This window comes from Bufo gargarizans, chromosome 4 (assembly GCF_014858855.1).
Source record: "Bufo gargarizans isolate SCDJY-AF-19 chromosome 4, ASM1485885v1, whole genome shotgun sequence".
NCBI lineage: Eukaryota > Metazoa > Chordata > Amphibia > Anura > Bufonidae > Bufo > Bufo gargarizans.
Genome location: NC_058083.1, coordinates 271,883,860 through 271,908,198, shown reverse-complemented (window position 1 = coordinate 271,908,198; position 24,339 = coordinate 271,883,860). Strand labels below are relative to the sequence as shown.

Genomic DNA, 24,339 nt, shown 5'->3' with positions numbered 1-24,339 from the left:
AGCTGCAGTACCGCAGCATGGCCACTACACAGTGTATTGAGCTGATTCCAGTGGCATGGTAGCCTGAAACACTTAATCAGTGGGGGTGCCAGGTTTTGGACCTCCACTGATCTTATATTGATGACCATCAAAATTTGTAACCTGGAGAATGTCTTAAATGTTATCGGACTCATTAGTTTAGCATATTTGTACTTTAGCAAGGATTGATCAGAGCACTGAATCAATACAGGCTCTAAAGACACTCCAAAGTGATGCAGACAATGGGCCCCTACACAGAGGAAGGGGGGAGTATGCTTATTTTAAAATATAACTTTTAATGTGGTCTGGGAAATTACAGAATAATAAGACTCACTACATAAAAAAGACACATACATGGATATGACCAAATTAATGGTGCCTTGCTGGTATAGACAGAAAAAATATTCTTCTCCGTCCGGGGGGACGCGAACAGTCTTACCAGACCCTTTGTAGATAGTGGGACGGGATCCTTGATGACAGGAGGCAGGAAACACTGGGTGTACGGCGGGCGGGAATGGGTGCTGAAGGTGTATAGCCGGGTAGATCTGGTGGTACGGTTGCCGCTATGTGACCCTAACGCAGTGAAGGGGCTATTATTCTTCTACCTATCTACACGGAGCACTCGCCTTTGAAAAGGCGACCCTGTCCGGTAGCCTGTCCCTGTAAAGGACCTAACCCTAAAACTACAAGATTTACCAGTGGTAGATGGTTAAAGATACTTCCAGTGGGCTCCCGACGTGGCACGTTTCTGTCCGTGACTTCTTCAGGGGAACGACTGCAGGAGGTAACCAGATAGCCGCAGGTGTCTAACCTTGGGCTGAAATAAATAAACACTGGGGGAAAAATGAAAAGCTGTCAAAGCTTATAATCTGCTATCCTGGGGTAGGATGCAGTATGGCACAGGAGGGGTGGTCCTGCGCAGGACGGTCCGGGGGATGCGATAATCCCAGACAAATGAGGCCCTTATGGTTAAGGGTAACACTATTGTCTATCAATGTTGTCAGCCAGCCGCGGCTATACACCAGATCTACCCGGCTATACACCTTCAGCACCCATTCCCGCCCGGCGTACACCCAGTGTTTCCTGCCTCCTGTCATCAAGGATCCTGTCCCACTATCTACAAAGGGTCTGGTAAGACTGTTCGCGTCCCCCCGGACGGAGAAGAATATTTTTTCTGTCTATACCAGCAAGGCACCATTAATTTGGTCATATCCATGTATGTATGTCTTTTTTATGTAGTGAGTCTTATTATTCTGTAATTTCCCAGACCACATTAAAAGTAATATTTTAAAATAAGCATACTCCCCCCTTCCTCTGTGTAGGGGCCCATTGTCCATATTTGTACTTTGCCTTAAATTAATTAATTAACAATTTTGTCCCATGGGCAAGCAACCTGGCTGTCTTCTAAAGGTAAAAGTTTTGGTCATCTCCAATTTTCACCTTTTACAGGAGACTGCTTAAGGGTCAATATCTACTTGGCCTCAGTCTGCTTTACGGGACCACACGGAAAGATGGGCCTTTAAGATCTGCTGACATAGTGAAGTGCTGCACGGATGCTGTTGTAGAACTGTGCCTGTGAGTGGTGGTCCCCCAGTGCCGAGAGGGGTGGGACCCGCACCTACAATGAGAACTGTGCCGTAAAATGAACGGAGGGCACAGTGTGCATGCGAAGCCTCCCTCCCTCCATTCATTTCTATGGGGCCACCTTGCTGTCTGCCCCATAGAAATGAATGGGAGCATTGGCCGCGCATGGGCTCCTATTCACTTCTATGGGAGAAGCGCTTGGTGGTGGACAGACCCCGGGAAATCCGGGGTCCTCCAGCCACAGCGCTCCCTGCTTCGTTCTCGTTGTAGGTGCTATCAGACAATGGGGGCATATCCTAGCGATATGCCCCTATTGTCTGAGATGGGAATACCCCTTTAAGTGCCAGTCCTGGGTTTTGGCAGCACCTGGCTGTCCTTAAATAGGCAGCTGGGCTCAGCAGAGATGTCTCTGTTTTTGGCATGTGAGGCTTTGTGCCGTGTTGGAGGGCTGAGAGCTGCACGGTGGGGAAACAGGTCTCCTAAAGCCTGCTGTGGACTACTGAAGGCAGAACTGCCAGCAAGGTGACTTGTGTTATATGAACTTTCCATTGTGTGTGAATTAACACCAAGACTGTAAAGTTACGTGCTGTTTTGTGCAATTGCCTCAAGTGTGAATAAACACTGACGTTTTGAGTTAAGAACTTGTATTTTGCCTCTGTACTGCGCACGCTAACCCTATCTACCAGAGCGAAACCCCACACCATGTTGATAAATTATACTTGGTAGAAATAGATAAATGCAAAGCATGTGGTTTTGAAAGCCATGTCTTTCTTTAACCATGTCTTTTTATTAACACTTTCCCTGCCAAGGACATAGGTAATACATCATGTCAGAGCTAGTGGTTATAGCTATGGGCTAGATAAGAGTCTCTAGCTTTCAAATAATACCAGCCTCAATATTGTGGGTGTAATATTCAGGACATAGCACTTGCTGCAGCTGCGTGTGTATTAGGGAGGGGGATTATTTGAGTATATCAAAATTGTGCAAATTGTTCTGGCAGCGAAAGACTCCAGAAGAGAACCCCTGTCCACATGCTTTATTAGGGCATACATTGGCTAATTACTTGCATAAAACAATTACCTTATCTACTACAGTTGCCAAGTGTTCCGTACATGATAAGGACTGGAACAGCTCTATACACAGCAGAGAAGACACAGAGTGAGACATAAGTCTGTGGATTATCATCGGGGAAGTGGCGATGCCAAATACCAAAACCAGAGGCAGCTCCCTGCAGTAACGACTGAAACAATGCAAGTAAAAGAAACTGAACAAAAGTGAAGAAGACACATTTAACTAGTTGTGTTAGAAACACTGTCTGCGACTAAACATGATGGGTTTATGAAGAAACGCTGCATTACCCCATATATTTATTAGCACTTGAAGTGGTCGTCCGATTATTACAATTATCCTCAGGATAGGTCATCAAGATCAGATTGGCGGGCGACCGACACCCAGCACCCCCACCGTTAAGCTGTTTGAAGAGAAGGCAGTACTCATACGTGTACTGCCTCCTCTGCTCTTTTTAACTTCTCGCCGCAGCAATTGCAGTGGTGAGGAGGTGTAATTACAAGGACGGTGTCCCCATTCACTTCTATAGGACAGCTCTGTTTGTTCAAGTGAATACTACAGAGCCGTTCCATAGAAGTGAATGGGGACCACATATGGGGTGTTGCTGCATTCAGGTGAAAATGGGTTACAAATTTTGGGGTACATTTTCTCCTTGTGATAATGAAAACTTTGGGCCTAAAGTGACATTTTCTTGTAAAAAAGTATAATTTTGTATTTTCAAATTCCACTGTAGGGGTACCTCAGGGTGTCTTCAAATGCAACCTGGAGTCCAAAAACCGTTCCTGAAAAATATACCCTCCAACAACCATATGGTGCTCCTTCCCTTGACCCCAGCTGTGTGCCCATACAGCACTTTACAACCATATATGGGGTGTTTCTGTAAACTACAGAGTCGGTTTAAGGCCTCTTGCACACAACCGTACGGCTTTTTCAGTATTTTGCGGTCCGCAAAAAACAGATCTGCAAAAAATACGGATGACATCCGTGTGCATTCTGTTTTTTGCGGAACGGAACAGCTGGCCCTTGATAAAACACTACTATCCTAGTCCGTTATGTGGACAATAATAGGACATGTTCTATCTTTGAACGAAATGGAAAAAACGGAAATACGGAAGGCATACGGCGTACCTTCCATTTTTTTGGGATCCATTAAAATGAATGGTTCCATATACGGAATGCAAAAAACGCAACGGAAACGGAAAAAAAAACGTTCGTGTGCAAGAGGCCTAATAAATATTTAGGTTTGGCTGTTAACCCTTGCTGTTTTACTGGAAAATTGGATGGAAATTCGTTTGAAAATGTGCACACAAAAAAAAAATAAAAAATTCACCACCAATCTCCATTAATTCTTGTGGAATACCTAAATAACTGAAAATATCCCTAGCATGCTCTCCGCCGGGACTCCAAGATGGCGCACGGCTCAGGATGTGTAAAAGCTCAAGTTCTTGCGAATCTCGCGAGAACTTGAGCTCCTTCTCCCTGGCTAAGAGCGGGGCGCTCTGATTGGGTGCCCTTGCAGCCAGAGAGAAGATACCCGTGCCCAGGACAAATTCAAGTCTCCGCCTAGTTGAACCAAATCGCCTCATTAGCGTATGAGGCGCCAAAACAAACGGGGACCACAGAGGACTAAAGGGGGGGTCCTTTGAAGAAAAAAAAAAGCGGAAAAACATCACTGGGGACCGCACTGTAAGGTAATATAACTATTTCAATACATGTATCCTGGTGAAAGGTCCTCTTTAAATCCCTGCCAATTCTGGTCTTTCCAGTGTGCCGTCCTCAGTGATTGGGATCCATCTCTGACATACAGTGAAGGCTGTACAGTTGGGGGTGCTACGGACAGGGATTTCTTTCAGGGTTCCCCCATGTACTACATGATAATAACATATTTTGCACACGTTATACGTCATTATTGCTTGTTTTTCTTTGTTGTCTTTTTACACTTCTGATGAACCCCTTTAGATGTCATCAATTCAATCGTGGTACACATTAAAGTATAACAGGCACCAGCCTCCACAGCTACATACCTGCTAATAACAATAAATTCCTGCAAAACTGAAGATGTGAAACTTTCGAGATCTTTGAAGACCACAACTATCGGAGGTGCCTGGTAATGTTCCAAGGAAGCTGGTCTCTTTTTCTTTGGAGAATGTGCTTTCTTTCAAGTGAAATACAAGCAGAAACCATAATAGTTATTGACAGTCACACAGACATTAGGATCAAGCACACAAGTCATTATTATAACGTTTCCAACAGCTAGTCATTCTACGTAAAAATGTACAATGGATTTAAAGGGATATTTTCATGTTAGAAGTATGGCATATCCAGAGATGTACCACAAAGGTTTGATAGAGCTGACACATACCTCCATATCTCCAAAGCAGGATCACCTCGTACAAGGAGACTGTGAATGTAGAAGTGTAGAAGTAGCGTCTCTCTCTATTCACTTCTATGTGAGTCATAGAAACAGCTGAAAATAGCCAAGCTGTGATTACAAGTGTAAAGGGAGAGCCACACCATGCGTGGCCACCTCTCTATTCACCTTCCGACTGGATGTGGTGGGCAGCATCTTAGTGGTTTATGGCATATCCTGTAGATATGCCATACATGTCTACCATTGAATTGCCACTTTAAAGGGGTTTTCCAAGACTTAGACATTAATGATCTAAGCTCAGGATATGCCATCAATATTAGTTTGGTGGAGGTACGACAAGAAAGGCTCTATTCACTTTTAGGTTTCCTGGCACAACCACTACACAGTGAACAGAGCCTTCTGCCTCCAGCAATGTTTACTGTATAATTGACCACTGCCCAAGACAGCTGATCAGAAAGGGAGGGAGGGGGTGATGGCTATCGGACCTCCAGCAATCTGATATTGATGACCCATCCTGAGGACAGGTCATTAACATGTATGTTCCAGAGAACACATTTAATTTACATATGTAGAAAAATTATATATATTTATTTTGTCACCAGGTTGAAAATCAAGTCCTCCTCAATCTAGCTTGTACATCTTCAAGTGAATGTCTGTCTTTGAACACTTGTACAGCCAAAGAGTTGAGCAACAACCACTAGAGGAAGCTTACTGGGGCATTATTAATATTGGGGGCACTGTAGGGGCATTATTATTAGTGGGGGGATTATAGGGTGCACTGTAAGGGCATTACTATTACTGGCAGCACAAAATGGACATTGTTATTGCTGGAGGCGGGCATTATTGTTACTGGGGGCAATATAGGGGGCATTATTATTACTGAGAAACTTTTTTCTGCAGTATATTATTTGGGGGCATTGGGGAGCACAGCAGACACAGTATTGAAGGTAGCACCAGGATGACAATGTTGAGGCACCATGGTTGGGAAGATGATGGAAATTTGAGGATGCTAAGCTCTCTGCAGAGACAGAACACGGCTAGAAGATGTCATCATGTGTTGTCTGGTCCTAACGGAAAAGATGAGGAAAGATAACCTTTACATCACAGGAGACGTCACTGGATGTAAGAGGTATGTGGGGCTGTATTACCCTGTATGGTAACGCTGAAAGACCTGTGGCCTGTGGCCAAAGCTCTATTCACTTCTATGGGGCTGACGGAAAAAGCTGAGCCAGCACTCGGCCATTTTCAGCAGTCACATAGAAATGAATGGAGGGCAGTCACGCATGCGTGGTCCGCTTAGCTTCACTTTGAGGGCTCTGTTCTAGAGATAGAACCTATGAGACCTGCACTTATCAGACACTGGTGGCATATCCTAGCAATATGTCACCAATGTGTGAGATGGGCCAACTCCTTTAAATAAAATAATTAAAACACATAGGAAAATGAATAGTAAATATCATTATATACATAAAAAGGCCCAATTGCACTGGCCAGTTATCATGGTTTGCTTGCTGCACTGTAAAACCCATACCAATATCCAGCCCAAGTGTTTTCATTTGTCAATACAATGGGAGATATTTAGAGACTTCAAAGTGCTATGAAGAAACTATGTGCAAGAGTTGTCATGATGGGAGTAAGTAAACAAGGGCCCAGAAGTGAGAGAAAACTACTTAGGGTGCTCCATTCCTTCTGGTACTAAGGCTACTTTCACACTTGCGTTGTTTTCCGGTATTGAGATCCGGCAGATCATGCATTCTGAATGCAAAGAGATCCATTCAGAATGTATCCTGATGTCTTCTGTTCCGTCAGCTTTCTGTTTTGTGACCGGAACACAAAACCTGCAAGCTGCGGTTTTGTGTCCAGTCATAAAAACTGATCCGGCACTGAAAACAATGTAAGTCTATGGTGACGGATCCGTTGTTTATGGAGCCTAAAAAAAACGGATCCGTCTCCTATTGAGTTTCAATGTATTTAGTGACTTATCTGTTTTTTTTCCCGTTTTGATTTCACACAACCGCATCCTAACGGAATGGATGTATCCTGATGTGCAAAATAACAAAAGAACCGTCCAGTTCCGGTATTGAGATCCTCTGCCAGTTCTCAATACCATAATTAACAACGCAAGTATGAACATAGCCTAAGAAGGAAAAAGAAGAACTTATATCAGTCATTAAAAGTCACAAAACAACAATTTTCTTATGTTTTAGAATTGTAAAAAAAAAAAAATATACTAACTAATTATAACTTATTCCAATTACAAGAAGCTGCATAGCAAGAATTACCTTTGTCATTTCCTGATACCATCCAGAAAGAGAGGCCATGGAGAAGTTCATCTTTCTCTGAGAAATAGGAGTATGGTCATCCTCTTCATCAAGATCGAGCTCTGATCCACATCCCATAAGCTGGGAAAGGAGCTTCTGAAGAAGCTGTTTTATTCCTGGAAGAAGATGAATAATCATAATCCATGTACTGAGTTTCACAAAGGAACCATTGGCATTTGTATATCATACACTGTATAGAATGTCTAAGGATCCATTCACACGTCCGTATGGGTTTTGCGGACCACACATTGCCGGTACTCTCATAAAAAATGACTTTTCTTGTGCACAATTGCGGACAAGAATAGGACATGTTCTATTTTTTTGCGGAACGGAACTGCGGATCCGCAAATACGGATGTGGACAGCACATTGCGGCCCCATTGAAAATGAATAAGTCCGCACCTGTTCCACAAAATTACGGAGCGGATGCGGACCCATTTTGCGGACGTGTGAATGGACCCTAATGCGCATCATCCTGTAAAATAAATAGCATAAATCTTAAAAAAAATTAAATATTTCATGTTCAGCATCTGAAATATGTTGTATATGTTGATCTACTGTGAATAAAATATGGGCATTCTGTTTTTATTTACATTTTACACAGCGTCCCAACTTTTTGGGAATTGTGGTTGTATGTCCCACTTGCACCTACCCTTAGTGTGTGCTATTCTTAATAAAGAAAAACTCTCATTATTGCTTTCATTTGCTACAGTGCCCTTCAACAATGGAAGCTGCGCTGCGACTGGTTTCTATGAATCACACAGCTAGTTTTTGTTTTAAACAGTTTCATAACTGTGCCCCAGTTATGTAAATGGGTGTGAGAGGCTGCCATAAGACTACATGGGGAAAGAACGATCTGGGCCTACATTCTGAGATATACTGATCCCTCCAGTACATGACCATAACATGACGCTAAATCCTAAGCTATGAGATAGTGGTCGCCTTCCTGACACCTAGACTGTTGCAACGCATGGATCTCAGGCACTGGGTGCATATTATAAAACAATAGATATTACAAAGAGGGCAACACAAGTCAACTACTTAAACACAGAGTGGATTACAATAACAAGAAAAAAAACTTTTGTCTGCATTTCTCTTTAAATTACTACATAATCTTGGGAACTGTTCATCAGAGGACTCCGGAGAACCTGGTAAATCCAGTAACCTTCAGAATGATCACATTTAACATTGTAGTGTAATCAAATGTTCTTACCTGGACATTCCTTTGCTTGTAACAAAACTACATATGGAGTTACATGTTCATTAAGAACATCCGAGAGCATGTTGAAGGTTAGATCATGGTCAGTGACATTGACACCTGAGAAGATGAACACAAGTGATGTTACTCAGAACATAGTCTATGACCTGTACATTTTGCTTTCAGCTGAATCCACTGATGTCTTACAGAAAGGTGACTGCATCCGGATGAGGAGGTGGGATATGAAAGGAGCAGTAGTCGGGCATGTGTGTTAAAGGGGTTGTCCCTACGAAAAATATTCAACAGCTTCCAAACCAGCACCTGGATCTGATTACTTTTAGGCTACGTTCACCCGACTATAGGACTATAATGGGGAAGGTGCGGAGTTCCGGCGGAGGCACAGCAGCGCACGGCGAGAGGCTGCCGAAATAAATGTCGGACATGTCGTAGTTTTATTCCGGCAGCCTCTCGCCATGGGCTGCCGCCGGAGCTCTTCCCCCATATAGTCAATGGGGACAGAGCGGCAGTCCGCGGGCACATGGTCACTAGCGGCAGGACGGCTCCGACAGGCTGTTCACACGACGGAATTAAACATTTTGTATAGCCACCGAGTTAATCAATAAAATGTACCTGTATAGTGCCACTTAATTTCTTATTTCTTTGTCCTGCTCACTGAGGCCGCACATGCTCAGTTTCATCCTTCAGCTGCCTCCTGAGCTGTGATAGGGAGAGCATGGACACGCCCCCTTAGATGCAGCAGAAAAGACACTCCCCTTGAACCGCCAGCTTGATATAAATCTAGCAGAGCAATGAATGCGAAGATCCCTGGATCCATGTGAGATACAGGGCTGGTTCTAGCTTTGTTAGAAAGGGATTGTCCTGTACTACATGATCTCTTTTCATTTTTTACATTATTCATGGAATAACCCCTTTAAGAAAACGGCTGAGTACTGCGTCATATAGGCTCCTCCTCACCACAGCCATGTAGGTTAGAAGGAATATAGGACATCCATTCTAGTGACTGGTGGGATTCTGGAAAGTAAACATTTATCACCTATCCTGGTGACAAGTGGCATGCAACAGTTGTTTGGAGTAAATTAGGAATCTAGGAGTGAAGTAAGCCAATGTATAGCTATCCAGAGGTGTAGTGTGAACTGACCCTCACCTGTATAATGTCAGGAAATTACTGTATTCACCGTGTGTTCCAATAAGAGCTATTGGATCTTCCTGGCTCCTCATCCATGCCTTATTTTCACAACAGGAAAATAAGAAGGCTTCCAACTTCTACAAGGAGATCCCCTAGAGCTGTGATAGCTAACCTCCGGCACTCCAGCTATGGTAAAACTACAACTCCACAGATGTACACACAAGCTTGGCTGTTCTCAGAACTCCATAGAAATGAATAGAGCATGCTAGGAGTTGTAGTTTCACCACAGCTGGAGTGCCGGAGGTTAGCCATCACTGCCTTAGAGTGTCCAAAAAGCAATCTAAAAGTTATAGAACAAAAAAACATGCAGAGGCTGGACATACCAAGTAAGAGGGCAGCAGTAGGGATTTCACTGGACCTCACCCGGCAATTCCAGTCATTTTTTCTGTCCTGAAAATCTGAGTGAGATTTCTTCAAAAAGCTTATGAGATTGTCAAAAAGCTTCTTGTTCAGCTCCTCCTGCAATTGCTGAAACACACAATGAATGCTCGAGTGGGAGGCTGTTTTGTGCTTTCTTTTTTACTGTCTGCAGTCTGACATTTTCTTAATCATTGGTAAGAGAAAAGTTATACAATCCTTATGCCCAAGATCTCTGCTTTCTGCCAGTATACATTAACATTCCCCTTTCAGCCTGTGGATGTAAGTAGAAGTTATCCAATTCTCTGACAGAATGCAGAGATCCTGAAAATGGTTACAGTTGGTTACAAAGTTCCAGAACATTTCATTTAAAAAAAATAATGATTACCGGGAAAAGGTTTCTCCTGGCTTTTACTAGTGATGGTCTACCGTGGGCGGACTCTTAATGGTTTACACTGCGTCGTACTTGTGCGGGATATTGTAACTTTGTGCCATTCACACTGGAACAGAGCTGTGATAGCCTGCACAGGCGCATACCAATATTAGGACCAGTGTAACCAATGAATGGGCTCCAGTGCTTGCCCAATCAAACTGCTGATTGGTGGGGGATCTATTTCCCCACTTATTTAATTTTGATTGCCCAAGGATAGGCCATCACTTTTAAAAGCTTGGGTAAACCATTTAAAGGGGTTCACCAGCTTTTTAACAAATTTTGCCTGCCCCCACGATGCTAGGGAGACTCGTTCCCATTGCAGGCTAGTATTGGCTGACCTCGCCACCCCCCTTCCCCCGACACTGGATGTTTCCATCCGCGCGACGGGGAGATGCAGCGGCAGCCGTGCGGGCATCAGAAGCAACGCAGGTGCCAGGGAGCAAGGCAAGTACAACCTCTGTGAGGGGCCCGGGCATATGGGGGGCATTATAGATCTTGGATAACCCTTTTAAGCTTTGTTTACACAGTCTGTAGTGTGTCAGGAAAGCTCCAATCACCATCATTTGCACTGAAGAGGATTTGTCATGGTCATAGACTTCTTGAAATAAGGGCATCTGCTATGTCCGCACAGTAAGAGACAGTGCTGTAAAATAATACAGACAGAAGCCAGCACGAAATATATGTAAAGTAATACAAAGATCACATGGCTGCATCCACAGGACCATAATTGTTAAGAAAAATGCATTTTTCAAAACTCTTAACTTTAAAAGTGACCATTTGTGAACCCTGCAGATATTTTTTAAAGATGTAATTAAAAAGGCTCTGTCAGCATGATCAACCCCAATAAACTAGGCCTGGTAGGGTTGGTCATGCTGATGAAAACGATATCTTGTGACTGTTGGGCAGTTTATTGGGGACGAACTTTCCTACGAACGCTCATAGGTGCTGCAAATCACTAGATGACGAGCAAAACGCTCAATCATCCGGTGAAACAGTCGCTCATGTGGATAAGTAAATTATCATTTCTGGGCAGTAGCTCATGATATCTGAACAGCACTCTGCTGCCCAGAAGCAATGTAGATGTAAGAAGATAAGCGACAGCAGTAGCGATCCCTCGTCCTCATACTGTGGAGGTGATCGCTGCATGTAAATGCAACACCACCCCCACTGATTAGCTGCCAGAAGTGATTTGATAATTAGCTGCTCCTTGGAGCATGTAAAACTAACAGTTAAATACGGTTTTATTTTCAAAAATGTCAAGTTGGGGCTCATGCACATGACCATGATCGGCCTGGAAACGAGGTCCGTGTGTCGGCATCTCCCGAGCTGGGCACAGCTCCTCTGAATCGAACAGACTGTATCACAGTAATGTATGATACAATCAGTTCCTATCTGTATCATAGTAATTTATGATACAGTCAGCATGTATCACACAGCCCTGCAATCAGTCTGTTGCCATTCCTATCTTATCACTGTTGCCTTAAGGCCCCATTAACACTGCCTGGGCTGAGCATTCGTACAAACGCTCGTTAGCGATAATCGGCCCTTTTAAATGTGCTGATTGTCCAAAGAAATAGCGAAACGCTTGTTCATCGGGTAATAGATCATTGGTGCGGTCACCTAACTTATCATTTGTGGGCAGCAGATTGTGCCGCCTAAACAGCACTCTGCTGCCGGCAAACAACGGGGGAGATTTATCATGAGGGGAATATTTGTTGTCAGTTTTGCTTGAGTCCGCATTGGAGTACTTTATGCCACATTTATCAAATGTCACAGATTGTTTGATAAATGTGTCTTATCCTTCAACCTAGCACTTCTGTCTAGAGAAGCTCCTCCACCCTCCTCTTGGAGTGACATTGAGACTTCTTAAGACTGGAGGGAAACTCATTAACATAGCTAACCACGCCCACTTTCCCACCATATTACAAAATTGGAGTGAGTAGTCTAGAAATGCAAAAAGTCGCAAAATGTTGCACGAGTGTAAAAAGTCACACATTTTTCCGCAAGTGCTTACATTTTTCGCAAGCAAGTGCAAAAAAGTCACAAAAGCCCTATTTTGCGACTTTTTGATGCCAGAATTCTAGAGTGAAGGTATGATAAATCAGGGCCAATGAGTCTGTATGGGGACGAGCAATGGCGTTCGTGATCACTCCTCCCCATACTATGGAGATCGCTGCATGTAATACCAGAGGTCACCTCCACTGACGAGCAGGCGATTGACGGGAAGGAAGGCTTCATTCCCGTCAATCAGGTGCCCCATCAAGCAGTGTTAAGGGGCCTTTAGAATGGCATGCATTATGTAAATTAAACAATCACTGATTCTCTCAGATAAGGTTAGCGTAACAATTACAGTATATGAAAAGTATGTCAAGAAGACATCTACTAAACCTTCAACACACATATACATATATATATATATATATATATATATATATATATATATATATATACTGTATATACAGAAGACAAGAATGCAACAGCACTCTGCAACCCAAATCAAGTACATAAATGTCATAATAATGATAAATGTTGTAATGCAAATCCTATGCTTATATAGTAAATTTTTGATTCTTAGCAAATACATTTTGTACAAAATTATTTGGGCCTGTCAAGGCGATCTCTGTAAGACGGGAACCTAACGCTAAACACTACCTGTAATGAGCCCTCACGGCCACTGTAAAATTCATGAAGTGTCGGTTCCACATTCATGCTGGGTCCACTCTGGCACCAGGTAAGGTACAGAGTGAGCTCAGCATGCATGTTGGTACCTGCATTCCCTGTAGCAGAGTGGACCCAGCATGCATGTGGAACCGACACTTCATGAATTTTACAGTGGCCGTGAGGGCTCATTACAGGTAGGGTTTAGCGTTAGGTTCCCGCCTTACAGAGATCGCCTTGACGGGCCCAAATAATTTTGTACCAAATGTATTTGCTAAGAATCAAAAATTTACTATATAAGCATAGGATTTGCATTACAACATTTATCATTATTATCACAATTATGTACTTGATTTGGGTTGCAGAGTGCTGTTGCATTCGTCTTCTGTGACTTTTTACCCATGGCAACGTGTACCTGCACATTGGGATGTGCTGACTGACCACCTTTTACTTGTAGTTTACATATATTATCTCAAAGAAGTGATTACAACACTGAAAATATTGACACTTTGGTCACAATTTGGTCATTTTCATTTAGGGGTGTACTCCCTTTTGTTGCCAGCGGTTTAGACATTAATGGCTGTGTGTTGAGTTATTTTGAGGGCACACAAAAAGAGTGTGAAACAACTGAAAATATGTCATATTCTAGGTTCTTCAAAGTAGCCACCTTTTGCTTTGATTACTGCATTGCACACTCTTGGCATTCTCTTGATGAGCTTCAAGAGGTAGTCACCTGAAATGGTCTTCCAACAGTCTTGAAGGAGTTCCCAGAGATGCTTAGCACTTGTTGGCCCTTTTGCCTTCACTCTGCGGTCCAGCTCACCCCAAACCATCTCGATTGGGGTCAGGTCTGGTGACTGTGGAGGCCAGGTCATCTGGCGCAGCACCCCATCACTCTCCTTCATGGTCAAATAGCCCTTACACAGCCTGGAGGTGTGTTTAGGGTCATTGTCCTGTTGAAAAATAAATGATGGTCCAACTAAACGCAAACCGGATGGAATAGCATGCCACTGCAAGATGCTGTGGTAGCCATGCTGGTTCAGTATGCCTTCAATTTTGAATAAATCCCCAACAGTGTCACCAGCAAAGCACCCCCACACCATCACACCTCCTCCATGCTTCACGGTGGGAACCAGGCATGTAGAATCCATCCGTTCACCTTTTCTGCGTCGCACAAAGACACGGTGGTTGGAACCAAAGATCTCAAATTTGGACTCATCAGACCAAAGCACAGATTTCCACGGGTCTAATGTCCATTCCTTGTGTTCTTTAGCCCAAACAAGTCTCTTCTGCTTGTTGCCTGTCCTTAGCAGTGGTTTCCTAGCAGATATTCTACCATGAAGTCCTCATTCACACAGTCTCCTCTTAACAGTTGTTCTAGAGATGTGTCTGCTGCTAGAACTCTGTGTGGCATTGACCTGGTCTCTAATCTGAGCTGCTGTTAACCTGCGATTTCTGAGGCTGGTGACTCGGATGAACTTATCCTCCGCAGCAGAGGTGACTCTTGGTCTTCCTTTCCTGGGGTGGTCTGCATGTGAGCCAGTTTCTTTGTAGCATAGCGCTTGATGGTTTTTGTGACTGCACTTGGGGACAATTACAAAGTTTTCCCAATTTTTCGGACTGACTGACCTTCATTTCTTAAAGTAATGATGGCCACTCGTTTTTCTTTACTTAGCTGCTTTTTTCTTGCCATAATACAAATTCTAACAGTCTATTCAGTAGGACTATAAGCTGTGTATCCACCTGACTTCTCCACAACGCAACTGATGGTCCCAACCCCATTTATAAGGCAAGAAATCCCACTTATTAAACCTGACTGGGCACACCTGTAAAGTGAAAACCATTTCAGGTGACTACCTCTTGAAGCTCATCAAGAGAATGCCAAGAGTGTGCAAAGCAGTAATCAAAGCAAAGCAAAGCAAAAGGTGGCTACTTTGAAGAACCTAGCATATGACATATTTTCAGTTGTTTCACACTTTTTTGTTATGTATATAATTCCACATGTGTTAATTCATAGTTTTGATGCCTTCAGTGTGAATCTACAATTTTCATAGTCATGAAAATAAAGAAAACTCTTTGTATAAGAAGGTGTGTCCAAACTTTTGGTCTGTACTGTACATATATATTTATATTTTTAATATATTCATTTACATAGCGCTGACATATTCCGCAGCGCTTTACAGACATTAGCATCACGCTGTCCGCAATGGGGCTCACAATCTAAGGTCCCTATCAGTATGTCTTTGGAGTGTGGGAGGAAACCGGAGTACCCGGAGGAAACCCACGCAAACACGAAGAACATACAAACTTCATGCAGATTTAGCCCTTGGTTGGATTCGAATCCCGGACCCCAGCGCTGCAAGGCAACACTGCCACTGACCTCTGTCTGAGATTTCATCTGCTGCCACAGGAACTGGCAGCTCTCAAAACGTATTCTGCCATCTTCAGAATTCTTAAGACTTTCAACAAAATAGTCAGCTGGAAATAAAGAGAGGTAATTGAGTTTTAAGACATGTATACATGACAAAGCTTTGGACAATGTGATGTCTGTGGGAAATATTAACCTGCTACGTGTAGAAAACAACAATTGTTCTTCTTCACTCTACCCTGTGTGTAGTCTACACATGCAGTCATTTATCCCCCTCCTCTGACCCCCGATTCCTGCTAACCTATTGAGCAAGGGATGGTCTATCCTCAGGAGAGGTCATCAATATCTGATTGGTGGGGGTTTGACATGGTGCTCCCCTGCTGATCAGCTTTTCTGCAGTAGATTCTGAGCCGGTACTACTACTACTATGTAGTGGACATAGCTGGATACTGCAGCACTACTGCCACTGAACTGACTGGGAGTAGTGCTGCAGTAACCAGCTCCATCCACTATACAAAGGACTGAACTGTGTAGTTCCAGTCCTGGAGCTACCACAGAATAGCTGATTGGCAATCAGACACTGATGGCCTATCCTGAGGATAAGAAGCCCTTATAAAATCCTGACCACCCCTTTAAAGAGGTTCTCTGGGAAACAAAAAAAAAAAAAAAAAAATGAAAATATATATTTATATTTTTTTTTTATATGAATAAATTCCTAAGCGCCTGTAATAATTTACAATGGTTCATTTTGTCTAGGAGGTAATCAGTAGAGAAATTAAAATGGCAGCTGTCAGATTCCTTCACATGAAATCCGTCCTAATGACAGCAGGACGCCAGAGTTAGATTTTATCAGTCCTGTAAAACACTATATTATCTACAGATTACAGCTGTTATCTACGCCAGCCTCAGAGCTCACCTCTCACCTCCTATTCACTGGAATGAAGGACCAGACACACTGTGCAGCGGTGCTGGCCAGTTTGGGTGGGAGATGGCACTAAACCCTCCAGGCATCATACAGTTTCCTTATCAACCGTACCAACCACTGTTTCCTCTGTTATACCATTTGATTTGCACTCTGACTCTCAAAATACATAGGGGGATTTATCAAACTGGTGTAAAGTAGAACTGGCTTAGCTGCCCAAAGCAACCAATCAGATTCCACCTTTCATTTTTCACAGCTCCTTTCAGTCCACCTTAAACATTTGGACAGTCCAAGTATGGGTCATGTGGAACAGTGGAAGAATGGATTATAGGCTGATAAACAGATCTGAAAATGAACACCACTAGCATTTGCCGTGAGCCCCGGAGGAGACAGAGGATGGGAGTGGTAGTGGCCCTAATGAAGTGTTGTGTCTCAGAGTACTCCCTCAGACTGTTGCTCCCTGGGCATCGGTGCAGTGGAAATGCAGTTTTGAAGAATGAGGCCAAATGTAAACATAGAACTTTTTATTAAATGCAAGGTGTAAATTTAGGTACTTTCAATAGCAGCAATTTCCAAGTACAATTTTCTGGCACCAGTAAGGATTATGGAGGCAGGTTGGATGGCACTGGGTTCTGGTTGATTGCACCTGTTCTCCGTAGGTGTACCACCGCGCTGCTCCTTTTATTTTCTACAATTGTATCCAATCATCATGGGACCAAATTTTCTATATTATGTGTATTAAATGTTAAGTTTTAAACTGATCACTTACCGTATATTTTTAGGCAGGTTGGATGGCTGCAATTTAGCACTTGTATTGTGTTGGCCTATTAGTAGTCTGGGTGATAGGTGTCCCTCACCTCACAGCAGTGTCTTTTAATGCTGGTCTCAGCTGATTCCTCTCAAGTATCTGCTTAAGGACATCTTTAGTTATTCTCTTTGGAGATTCCTTCTTAGGAGCAGGAGCTCAGCAGTGTGCTTCCTGTCCTTACGCAGGCTTCTCTGGAACGCCATCTCCTGGCAGGAAGCAGGACCAGCCCACTTCTACCAAGAGGAGGAGGAACAAAGTGGTTAGTCCTGTTCCTTGCCAACCACTCCTTACTGGAAGTAGTAAGTCCAATATGCTCAAACCTTCTTTTTGTTGGGGGGACTGTCAGACTGCCCCCACCCCGCACACACTGCAGTCCCTTGAAAAAGTATTCATACCACTTGAACATTTCCACATTTTTTAACGTTATACCCACAAACTTAAATGTATTTTATTTGGGATCTTATGTGATAGACCAACAAAAAGTATAACGTATGTGTGAAGTGAAAAGAAAATGATACATGGTTTTCAAAATTTTTAATAACTAAAAATCTGGCAAGTCTGGTGTGCATTTCTATTCAGCCCCCGAGTCAATACTTTGTAGGACCACCTTTCTCTGCAAATCCAAATGCAAGCCTTTTGGGGTATGTCTCTACCAGCTTTGCCCATTCTTCTTTGTAAAATAGCTCATGCTCATATTGGAGGGAGAGCGTCCGTAAACAGCAATTTTCAAGTCTTGTCACATATTCTTAATGGAATTTAGGTCAGGACTTTGACTGGGCCAGTCTAACATATGGATATGCTTTGATATAAACCAATCCATTGTAGCTCTGGCTGTATGTTTGGGGTTATTGTCGGTGAACCTTTATTTAGCTCCATCTATCTTACCATCAACTCTGACCATCTTCCCTGTCCCTGCTGAAGAAAAGCATCCCCACAGCATGATGCTGCCACCACATTTTACGGTGGTAATGGTGTGTTCAGGGTGATGTTCAGTGTTACTGCTACACATAGGGGGAGATTTATCAAAAGTGGAACTGGCTTAGTTGCCCAGGGCAACCAGATTCTTTCATTTTTAATAGCTCCTTTGGAAAATGAAAGGTGGAATCTGCTTGGTTACTATAGGCAAGTAAGTTCTACTTTACTTCAGTTTGATAGATCTCCCCCATAGCGTTTTGCATTTGCACTTCAACTTTGGTCTCCTCTGACCAAAGCACCTTCTTCCACATGTTTGCTATGTCCCCTACATGGGTTGTGGCAAACTGCAAATGGGACTTCTTATGGCTTGCTTTCAAAAATGGTTTTCTTTTTACCACTCTTCCATAAAGGCCAGATTTGTGGAGTACATGACTAACAGTTGTCCTGTGGACAGATTCTCCCACCTGAGCTGTGGATCTCTGCAGCTCCTCCTGAGTGACCATGAGCCTCTTGTCTGCTTCTCTAATTAGTGCTCTCCTTGCTTGGGCTGTCAGTTTAGGTGGACGACATGTCTTGGTAGATTTGCAGTTGTGCCGTACTCCTTCCATTTTTGGATGATGATGGATTGAACAGTGCTCCGTGAAACGTTCAGAGCTTGGGATAGATTTTTATAACTTAACCCTGCTTTACACTTCTCCACAACTTTATCCCTGACCTGCCTGGTGTGTTTCTTGGTTTCCATGATGCTGTTTGATCACTAATGTTCTCTAACAAACCTCTGAGGCCTTCACAGAACAGCTGTAGTTATACTGAGAATAAATTACACACTGGTGGACTCTATTTACTAATTTGGTGACTTCTGAAGGCAATTGGTCACATTGGATTTTACTTAGAGGTATCAGACTACAGGGGGCTGATGCACGCCACACATTCTTTTAGATTTTTATTTATAAAAATAATTGAAACCATGTATCATTTTCTTTTCACTTCACACATACTTGCTTCTTTATGTTGGTCTATCACATAAAATGCCAATAAAATACAATCCCAAGTTTGTGGGTGTAATGTGAAAAAATGTGGAAAAGTTCAAGGAGTATATATACATTTTGAAGGCACTGTGAATCATCGCTCAATTCTTCCAAAAGCAATGAGATCAGAAAACATTAATCTGATGACCAAGGCCAGATCGAAAGAACACTAAAAGAAAATTTAGAAAAAAAAAAAAAAAAAAAAAAAAAGTCAGCAAATCCTCTCTTAGAATATGGCCACATGGAGCATATCTCTTGCAGAGGAATTTCCCCTGTAGGTTTTGCCACGTTTCTACAGTGAAATTTCCCTGCAGATTTCCTATGGATTGCACCCTCTGCATTGCAAAGGATGACATTTGATATGGAAATTCACAGCCTAAAGTAACATGCTACAGATTTAAAATCCACGCTGCAGGTCAATTTATGCTGCAGATTTTTTGGGTAGCGCGTGACAATTTGTTAAAATCTCATCCACTACGTACTGTGAAACGATGACGATTTGCTGTATGCAACAGTGATGGCCAGTTCGCAGTGTTCGCCGACGAACACATGCGATCTGCCATCTTTATTCCCAAGTCCGGCGATGCAGAGGTAAATCCTTACCTGTGCCTGCGCCGCTCTGAAACGCATGCGGTCACCGGGAGCAGGCAGCTCCGAGAACAGCCCGACGAAGGAGGCAAGTCCACAGAATATATGTCCCATGTGGAAGTAGCCTTAAGTATCCTTCTTCTTTTCTTTACTCCTGTTTTATCGCATATAAAAATACTAAAAAAATATCTAAAAAGAAAATCTTCTCTACGCATGCCAGGAGATCATCCCTTTTTCCCTTCCTTCTCCCACAATTCTATGTCTGGCTATAAGTAAACAGGCTGCAACAGGAGCCTCCCCACTCCGCACCCAAACCCTGACTAAGCATGCCTCCCCCCTCAGCTGTTCTATACAAGGTTTCTTCAAGACAAATTACATAAGGAAGGCGCAGGAACTCCTGCAAACTAACAGTGTGTGCAAGTTTGTCATCCATGTCTGGGTTTAGTGTTCCTTTAAGAGAGAAACAAATTATAATCTTCCCGCTTTCTGCGCCGTATACACACCTGCTGTAAGAGGAAGCTTTTTCTTCTTTGCACTAGGCTTGAACACAAAGCAGCCCTTAAAATTAGAAAAGAAATGTACAGCGCGTGTTACAGTAATGAATTATTCATGGGTATAAGTAAAATAAAAAGGAACCATTACAGTGAATTTGAAGAAGAAATGAGAGAGGACAGTCACCAGTGCAGTAGTGAGCTCATGTACCGTAGTTACATATTGTATCCAGCCAAAGCAATCCCTCTGCAAACCATACTTTATTCTACTCATGTCTATTAAAGCTGTTGTTGGCGCACCAGTAAGACACTGGTCAACATCTCCATTTTAATAAGAACTATGGCAGATATCTTTTTCTTCTATTAAACAGCATCTGTCAGCTTGATCCGCCCTATTAATAGTGATGAGCGGCAGGAGATATATTCAAATTCGTAGAATTTTGTAGAATATTCACAAATTCGAGATTATTTTATTGAATGCGAAAAATCGGCAATGTAAAAATCGCATAATGCAAATTCGTAACGCGAAATAAAAAATGGGTCACTTTGGCTACATATTTCAAGCTGCTAAAATGAGTTTCTCCTGAGACTGGAGAAAATGCTTGGCACAGCCGAACATTAGAATAGCTTTATATGCAGATAGAGTGCTCCAATATATTCACGATTGCGCTAATTGGCAGTAGGGCTGAAACGATTACTCGATTAAATCGAGTAATTCGACACAAAAAAAAGATTCGTTTGTGTCATGTGACCACAGAGCGGGAGTGAAGCGCTTGCTATTACTCCTGCTCCGTGGTCTCCGCTAGCCTGCAATACTCACCTTTCCAGCAGGCGGCCTCCGGACACTCCACAGTACGTCCATGGTCCTGCGCTGCTCTGACCTCCTGACGTACGCACGCCGTGACCTGACGCACTGTGTGACGTCAGGAGCAGAGCAGCGCAGAACGATGGAGTGTCGGCAGCACCCCTGCTGGAAAGGTAAGATGGTGAAACAGAGGGGGTGGGGCGCAACTAAGGCCAGGCGCCTGGAGTGCACAGCGTCATAGAAACCAGTGACGCTGTGCAATCCGGGTGTCAGGAGGAGCGTGGGGGCAGAGCTGGGGGCACTGTGTGGGGGCAGAGCTGGGGGCACTGTGTGGGGGCAGAGCTGAGGGCACTGTGTGGGGGCAGAGCTGAGGGCACTGGGTGGGGGCAGAGCTATTGGCACTGGGTGGGGAGAGCTATTGGCACAGGGTGGGGACAGAGATAAAGGCACAGGGTGGGGACAGAGCTAATGGCACAGTGTGGGGGCAGCTATTGGCACAGGGTGGGGGCAGAGCTATTGGCACAGGGTGGGGGCAGAGCTATTGGCACAGGGTGGGGAGAGCTATTGACACTGGGTGGGGAGAGCTATTGGCACTGGGTGGGGAGAGCTGATGGCACTGGGTGGGGAGAGCTGATGGCACTGGGTGGGGAGAGCTGATGGCACTGGGTGGGGAGAGCTGATGGCACTGGGGGATAGTGGAGCTGATGCACTTGGGCTGATCGCACAGTGGGGAACAAAGGGTGTTGGGGACTGATGGCAGGGGGTCTGATGAGTTTTTATGAAGGAAAACAGTCTATTATTTTTTTCTTATTAGATTACTCGATTAATCGTAAAAAATTATCGATAGAATACTCGATTACTATAATAATCGTTTACTGCAGCCCTAATTGGCAGTGATTAGAATATTTTTTCGCACTATGTAAAACTTCACATTTTAGCAGGTATTGTTGTGAACTTGACATTGCTTCCTTCTCATTGGCCCACAACCAAGAAGCAGAGAGGAATCATGTGTTCAAATGGAAAAATGTTGAATATTCGATATAACGAAAATATAGCACTATATTCTAAATATTCGCAAATTCTCGAAGTGGCGATATTCGCAATAAAAATTCACTATTCAGATATTCGCGCTCAACACTACCTATTAAACCAGGCATACTGGAGGTCATGTACTAACGTTCTAAGTTTTGTTTTTTGGCACAGAAAATTAACAGTTTTGTTTTAAGTGACATTTTGTAAAATAAATGTGCAATTTTAGCTTTTTCATAAGTCCTTGCCCTTTTTTCCAAATAGTGGGCAGGGAGTGGCCAGGAAGAGGCGGGCCATGAACGTGAGCATGTGCAGTAGAAAACTGGTGCACGTTACACCAGAAAGGAGCTCCAGGAGTAGACTTCTATTCTGGAGCACCACCAGCAGATGTGACAAATGTACTAGTTGTGGATAAATTGCTCAGATCTTTTGCCAGCCGAGTTTTTACAAAGACCAGCATGTGAAAAACCAGTGCTGAGTGAAACAACCCCTCTCTTATTTAAATTTGCGGCTCCTTTTTAGAGAAATCTGCAGTTTTTGCTGATGAGGTTTTCAGTGTACGAAGGGCAAGCCTAGCTCCTTGAAGCACCACATCACCACTGCCTTTCCTCCTTAGCCACGACTTGATTGACAGGGTCAGGCATCCTCAATGTCTTCCTGCCTTCCTTGGAAAATGTTCAGTCTGCACATGTGCAGTACATCTCAATGGCTTTTCCTGATGCTGAAATTCGAATATCATTTTAATATGATGCTGATCGCAGACATTTAATTCCTCAGATGCCGTGGTCAATTGTGATCCCTGAGGTGGCTTTCCCTGGGAAGCTGGGATCAGGGAAGCCGTTATTTTGTGTTAATAGCCTTGGTCTCTCTGAAGAGTTCCATGCTATTACATTTGTAGTTCTTGTGGAGGCCTGCAGGTGGCAGAGCTCCATAAGAAAATTGTGAATCTGCCATATGTTGCAATTAGGGATGAGTGAATCGACTTCGGATGGTACATCCAAAGTCGATTCGCAAAAAACTTTGTTGTAATACTGTACGGAGTCCCCCCTCCGTACAGTATTAGAATGTATTGGCTCCAATAACCCGAAGTTCCTACTTCGCGAAGTTGCACAAGACTTCACATAATAACTTTGGGAATTAATTATTAATGTAAAAAACCTTCGTAATAGTACAATGAAGTTTTTTGCGAATCGACAATTCACTCGTCCCTAGCTGCAATACTAATTGATTGCAGAGTAAGAAAAAAAAAAAAAGGAAAAATAAACAATATATTTTAAAAAAGTATCAAAATTTCAATTACCCCCTTTAGGCCTCCTGCACACGAACGTGTGCGCCCCGTGGTCGAGCTGCGGGCCGCAATGCACGAACACCGTCCATGGGGCAGCTGCAGCTTTACTTTACTTTAATGAGTCTGCGATCTGGCCGTTCCGCAAAAAGATAGGACAGGTTCTATCTTTTTGCGGGACGGAACCTCACGGAAGCGCTCCTTATTCACGGAACAGGAGTTATTTTACAATTATGTAATGATAGGGTTTAGTCCACCAAAGTGAAAAATCATCCTAAGGCCCCTTGCAGACGAGCGTTCCTCCCTCATCGAGTCCGCATCGCAGCTCCCGGCCTGACCTCCCAGCACTGCCTGGGGTCATATAGCATTATATTGATTTATGATACTATGTTATCCAATTCATTCTAGAACTGTAAGGGTTACATAGCATCATAAATCAATATAATGCTATGTGACCCACGGCAGTGCTGGGAGGTCAGGCCGGGAGCTGCGATGCGGACTCGATGAGGGAGGAACGCTCGTCTGCAAGGGGCCTTAGGGTTTAGTCCACCAAAGTGAAAAATCATCCTATCATTACATAATTGTAAAAAAACTCCTGATCCGTGAATAAGGAGCAACTAAAAACCAGTAACCTTTTTTCACCAAGCAAAAGGGATTTACCTTGGAAACTGATGATGTTGTCATATTGAAGTCCTGAAAAACACAGAAAGAGATGACAATATACAAAATACACACAAACTGTCTACATTTGGACATTTCTGTAGCAAACCACGGACCAAGTGCAGATCATGCCCCCCTGGATGATTGATTTTAGTTTATTTTACTAAATTTCTTACCACCCGTCAATGTATTTAGTGCTAACATCTAATTCATGATTAATGTACAT

At 43.3% G+C, this 24,339-nt stretch overlaps 1 protein-coding gene across 4 annotated transcripts in view; it reads right to left on the bottom strand.

Moving 5' to 3' along the window:
• The window catches only part of ORC3 (origin recognition complex subunit 3), a 57,659-nt gene that overhangs the window by 26,707 nt on the left and 6,613 nt on the right, over positions 1–24,339 (bottom strand). For 3 of the 4 annotated variants that reach the window (XM_044292478.1, XM_044292480.1, XM_044292479.1), the window contains exons 2-9: positions 24,114–24,146; positions 20,347–20,401; positions 15,595–15,692; positions 10,090–10,234; positions 8,575–8,679; positions 7,324–7,478; positions 4,695–4,825; positions 2,683–2,842 (exon numbers count right to left, since the gene is read on the bottom strand). In XM_044292478.1, coding sequence (XP_044148413.1) covers positions 2,683–2,842; positions 4,695–4,825; positions 7,324–7,478; positions 8,575–8,679; positions 10,090–10,234; positions 15,595–15,692; positions 20,347–20,401; positions 24,114–24,137 — 873 coding nt within the window. In that variant the 5' untranslated portion in view covers positions 24,138–24,146. Of the gene's footprint in view, positions 1–2,682; positions 2,843–4,694; positions 4,826–7,323; positions 7,479–8,574; positions 8,680–10,089; positions 10,235–15,594; positions 15,693–20,346; positions 20,402–24,113; positions 24,147–24,339 lie in introns of those variants that run through there. The other variant, XM_044292481.1, reaches the window with a different exon arrangement.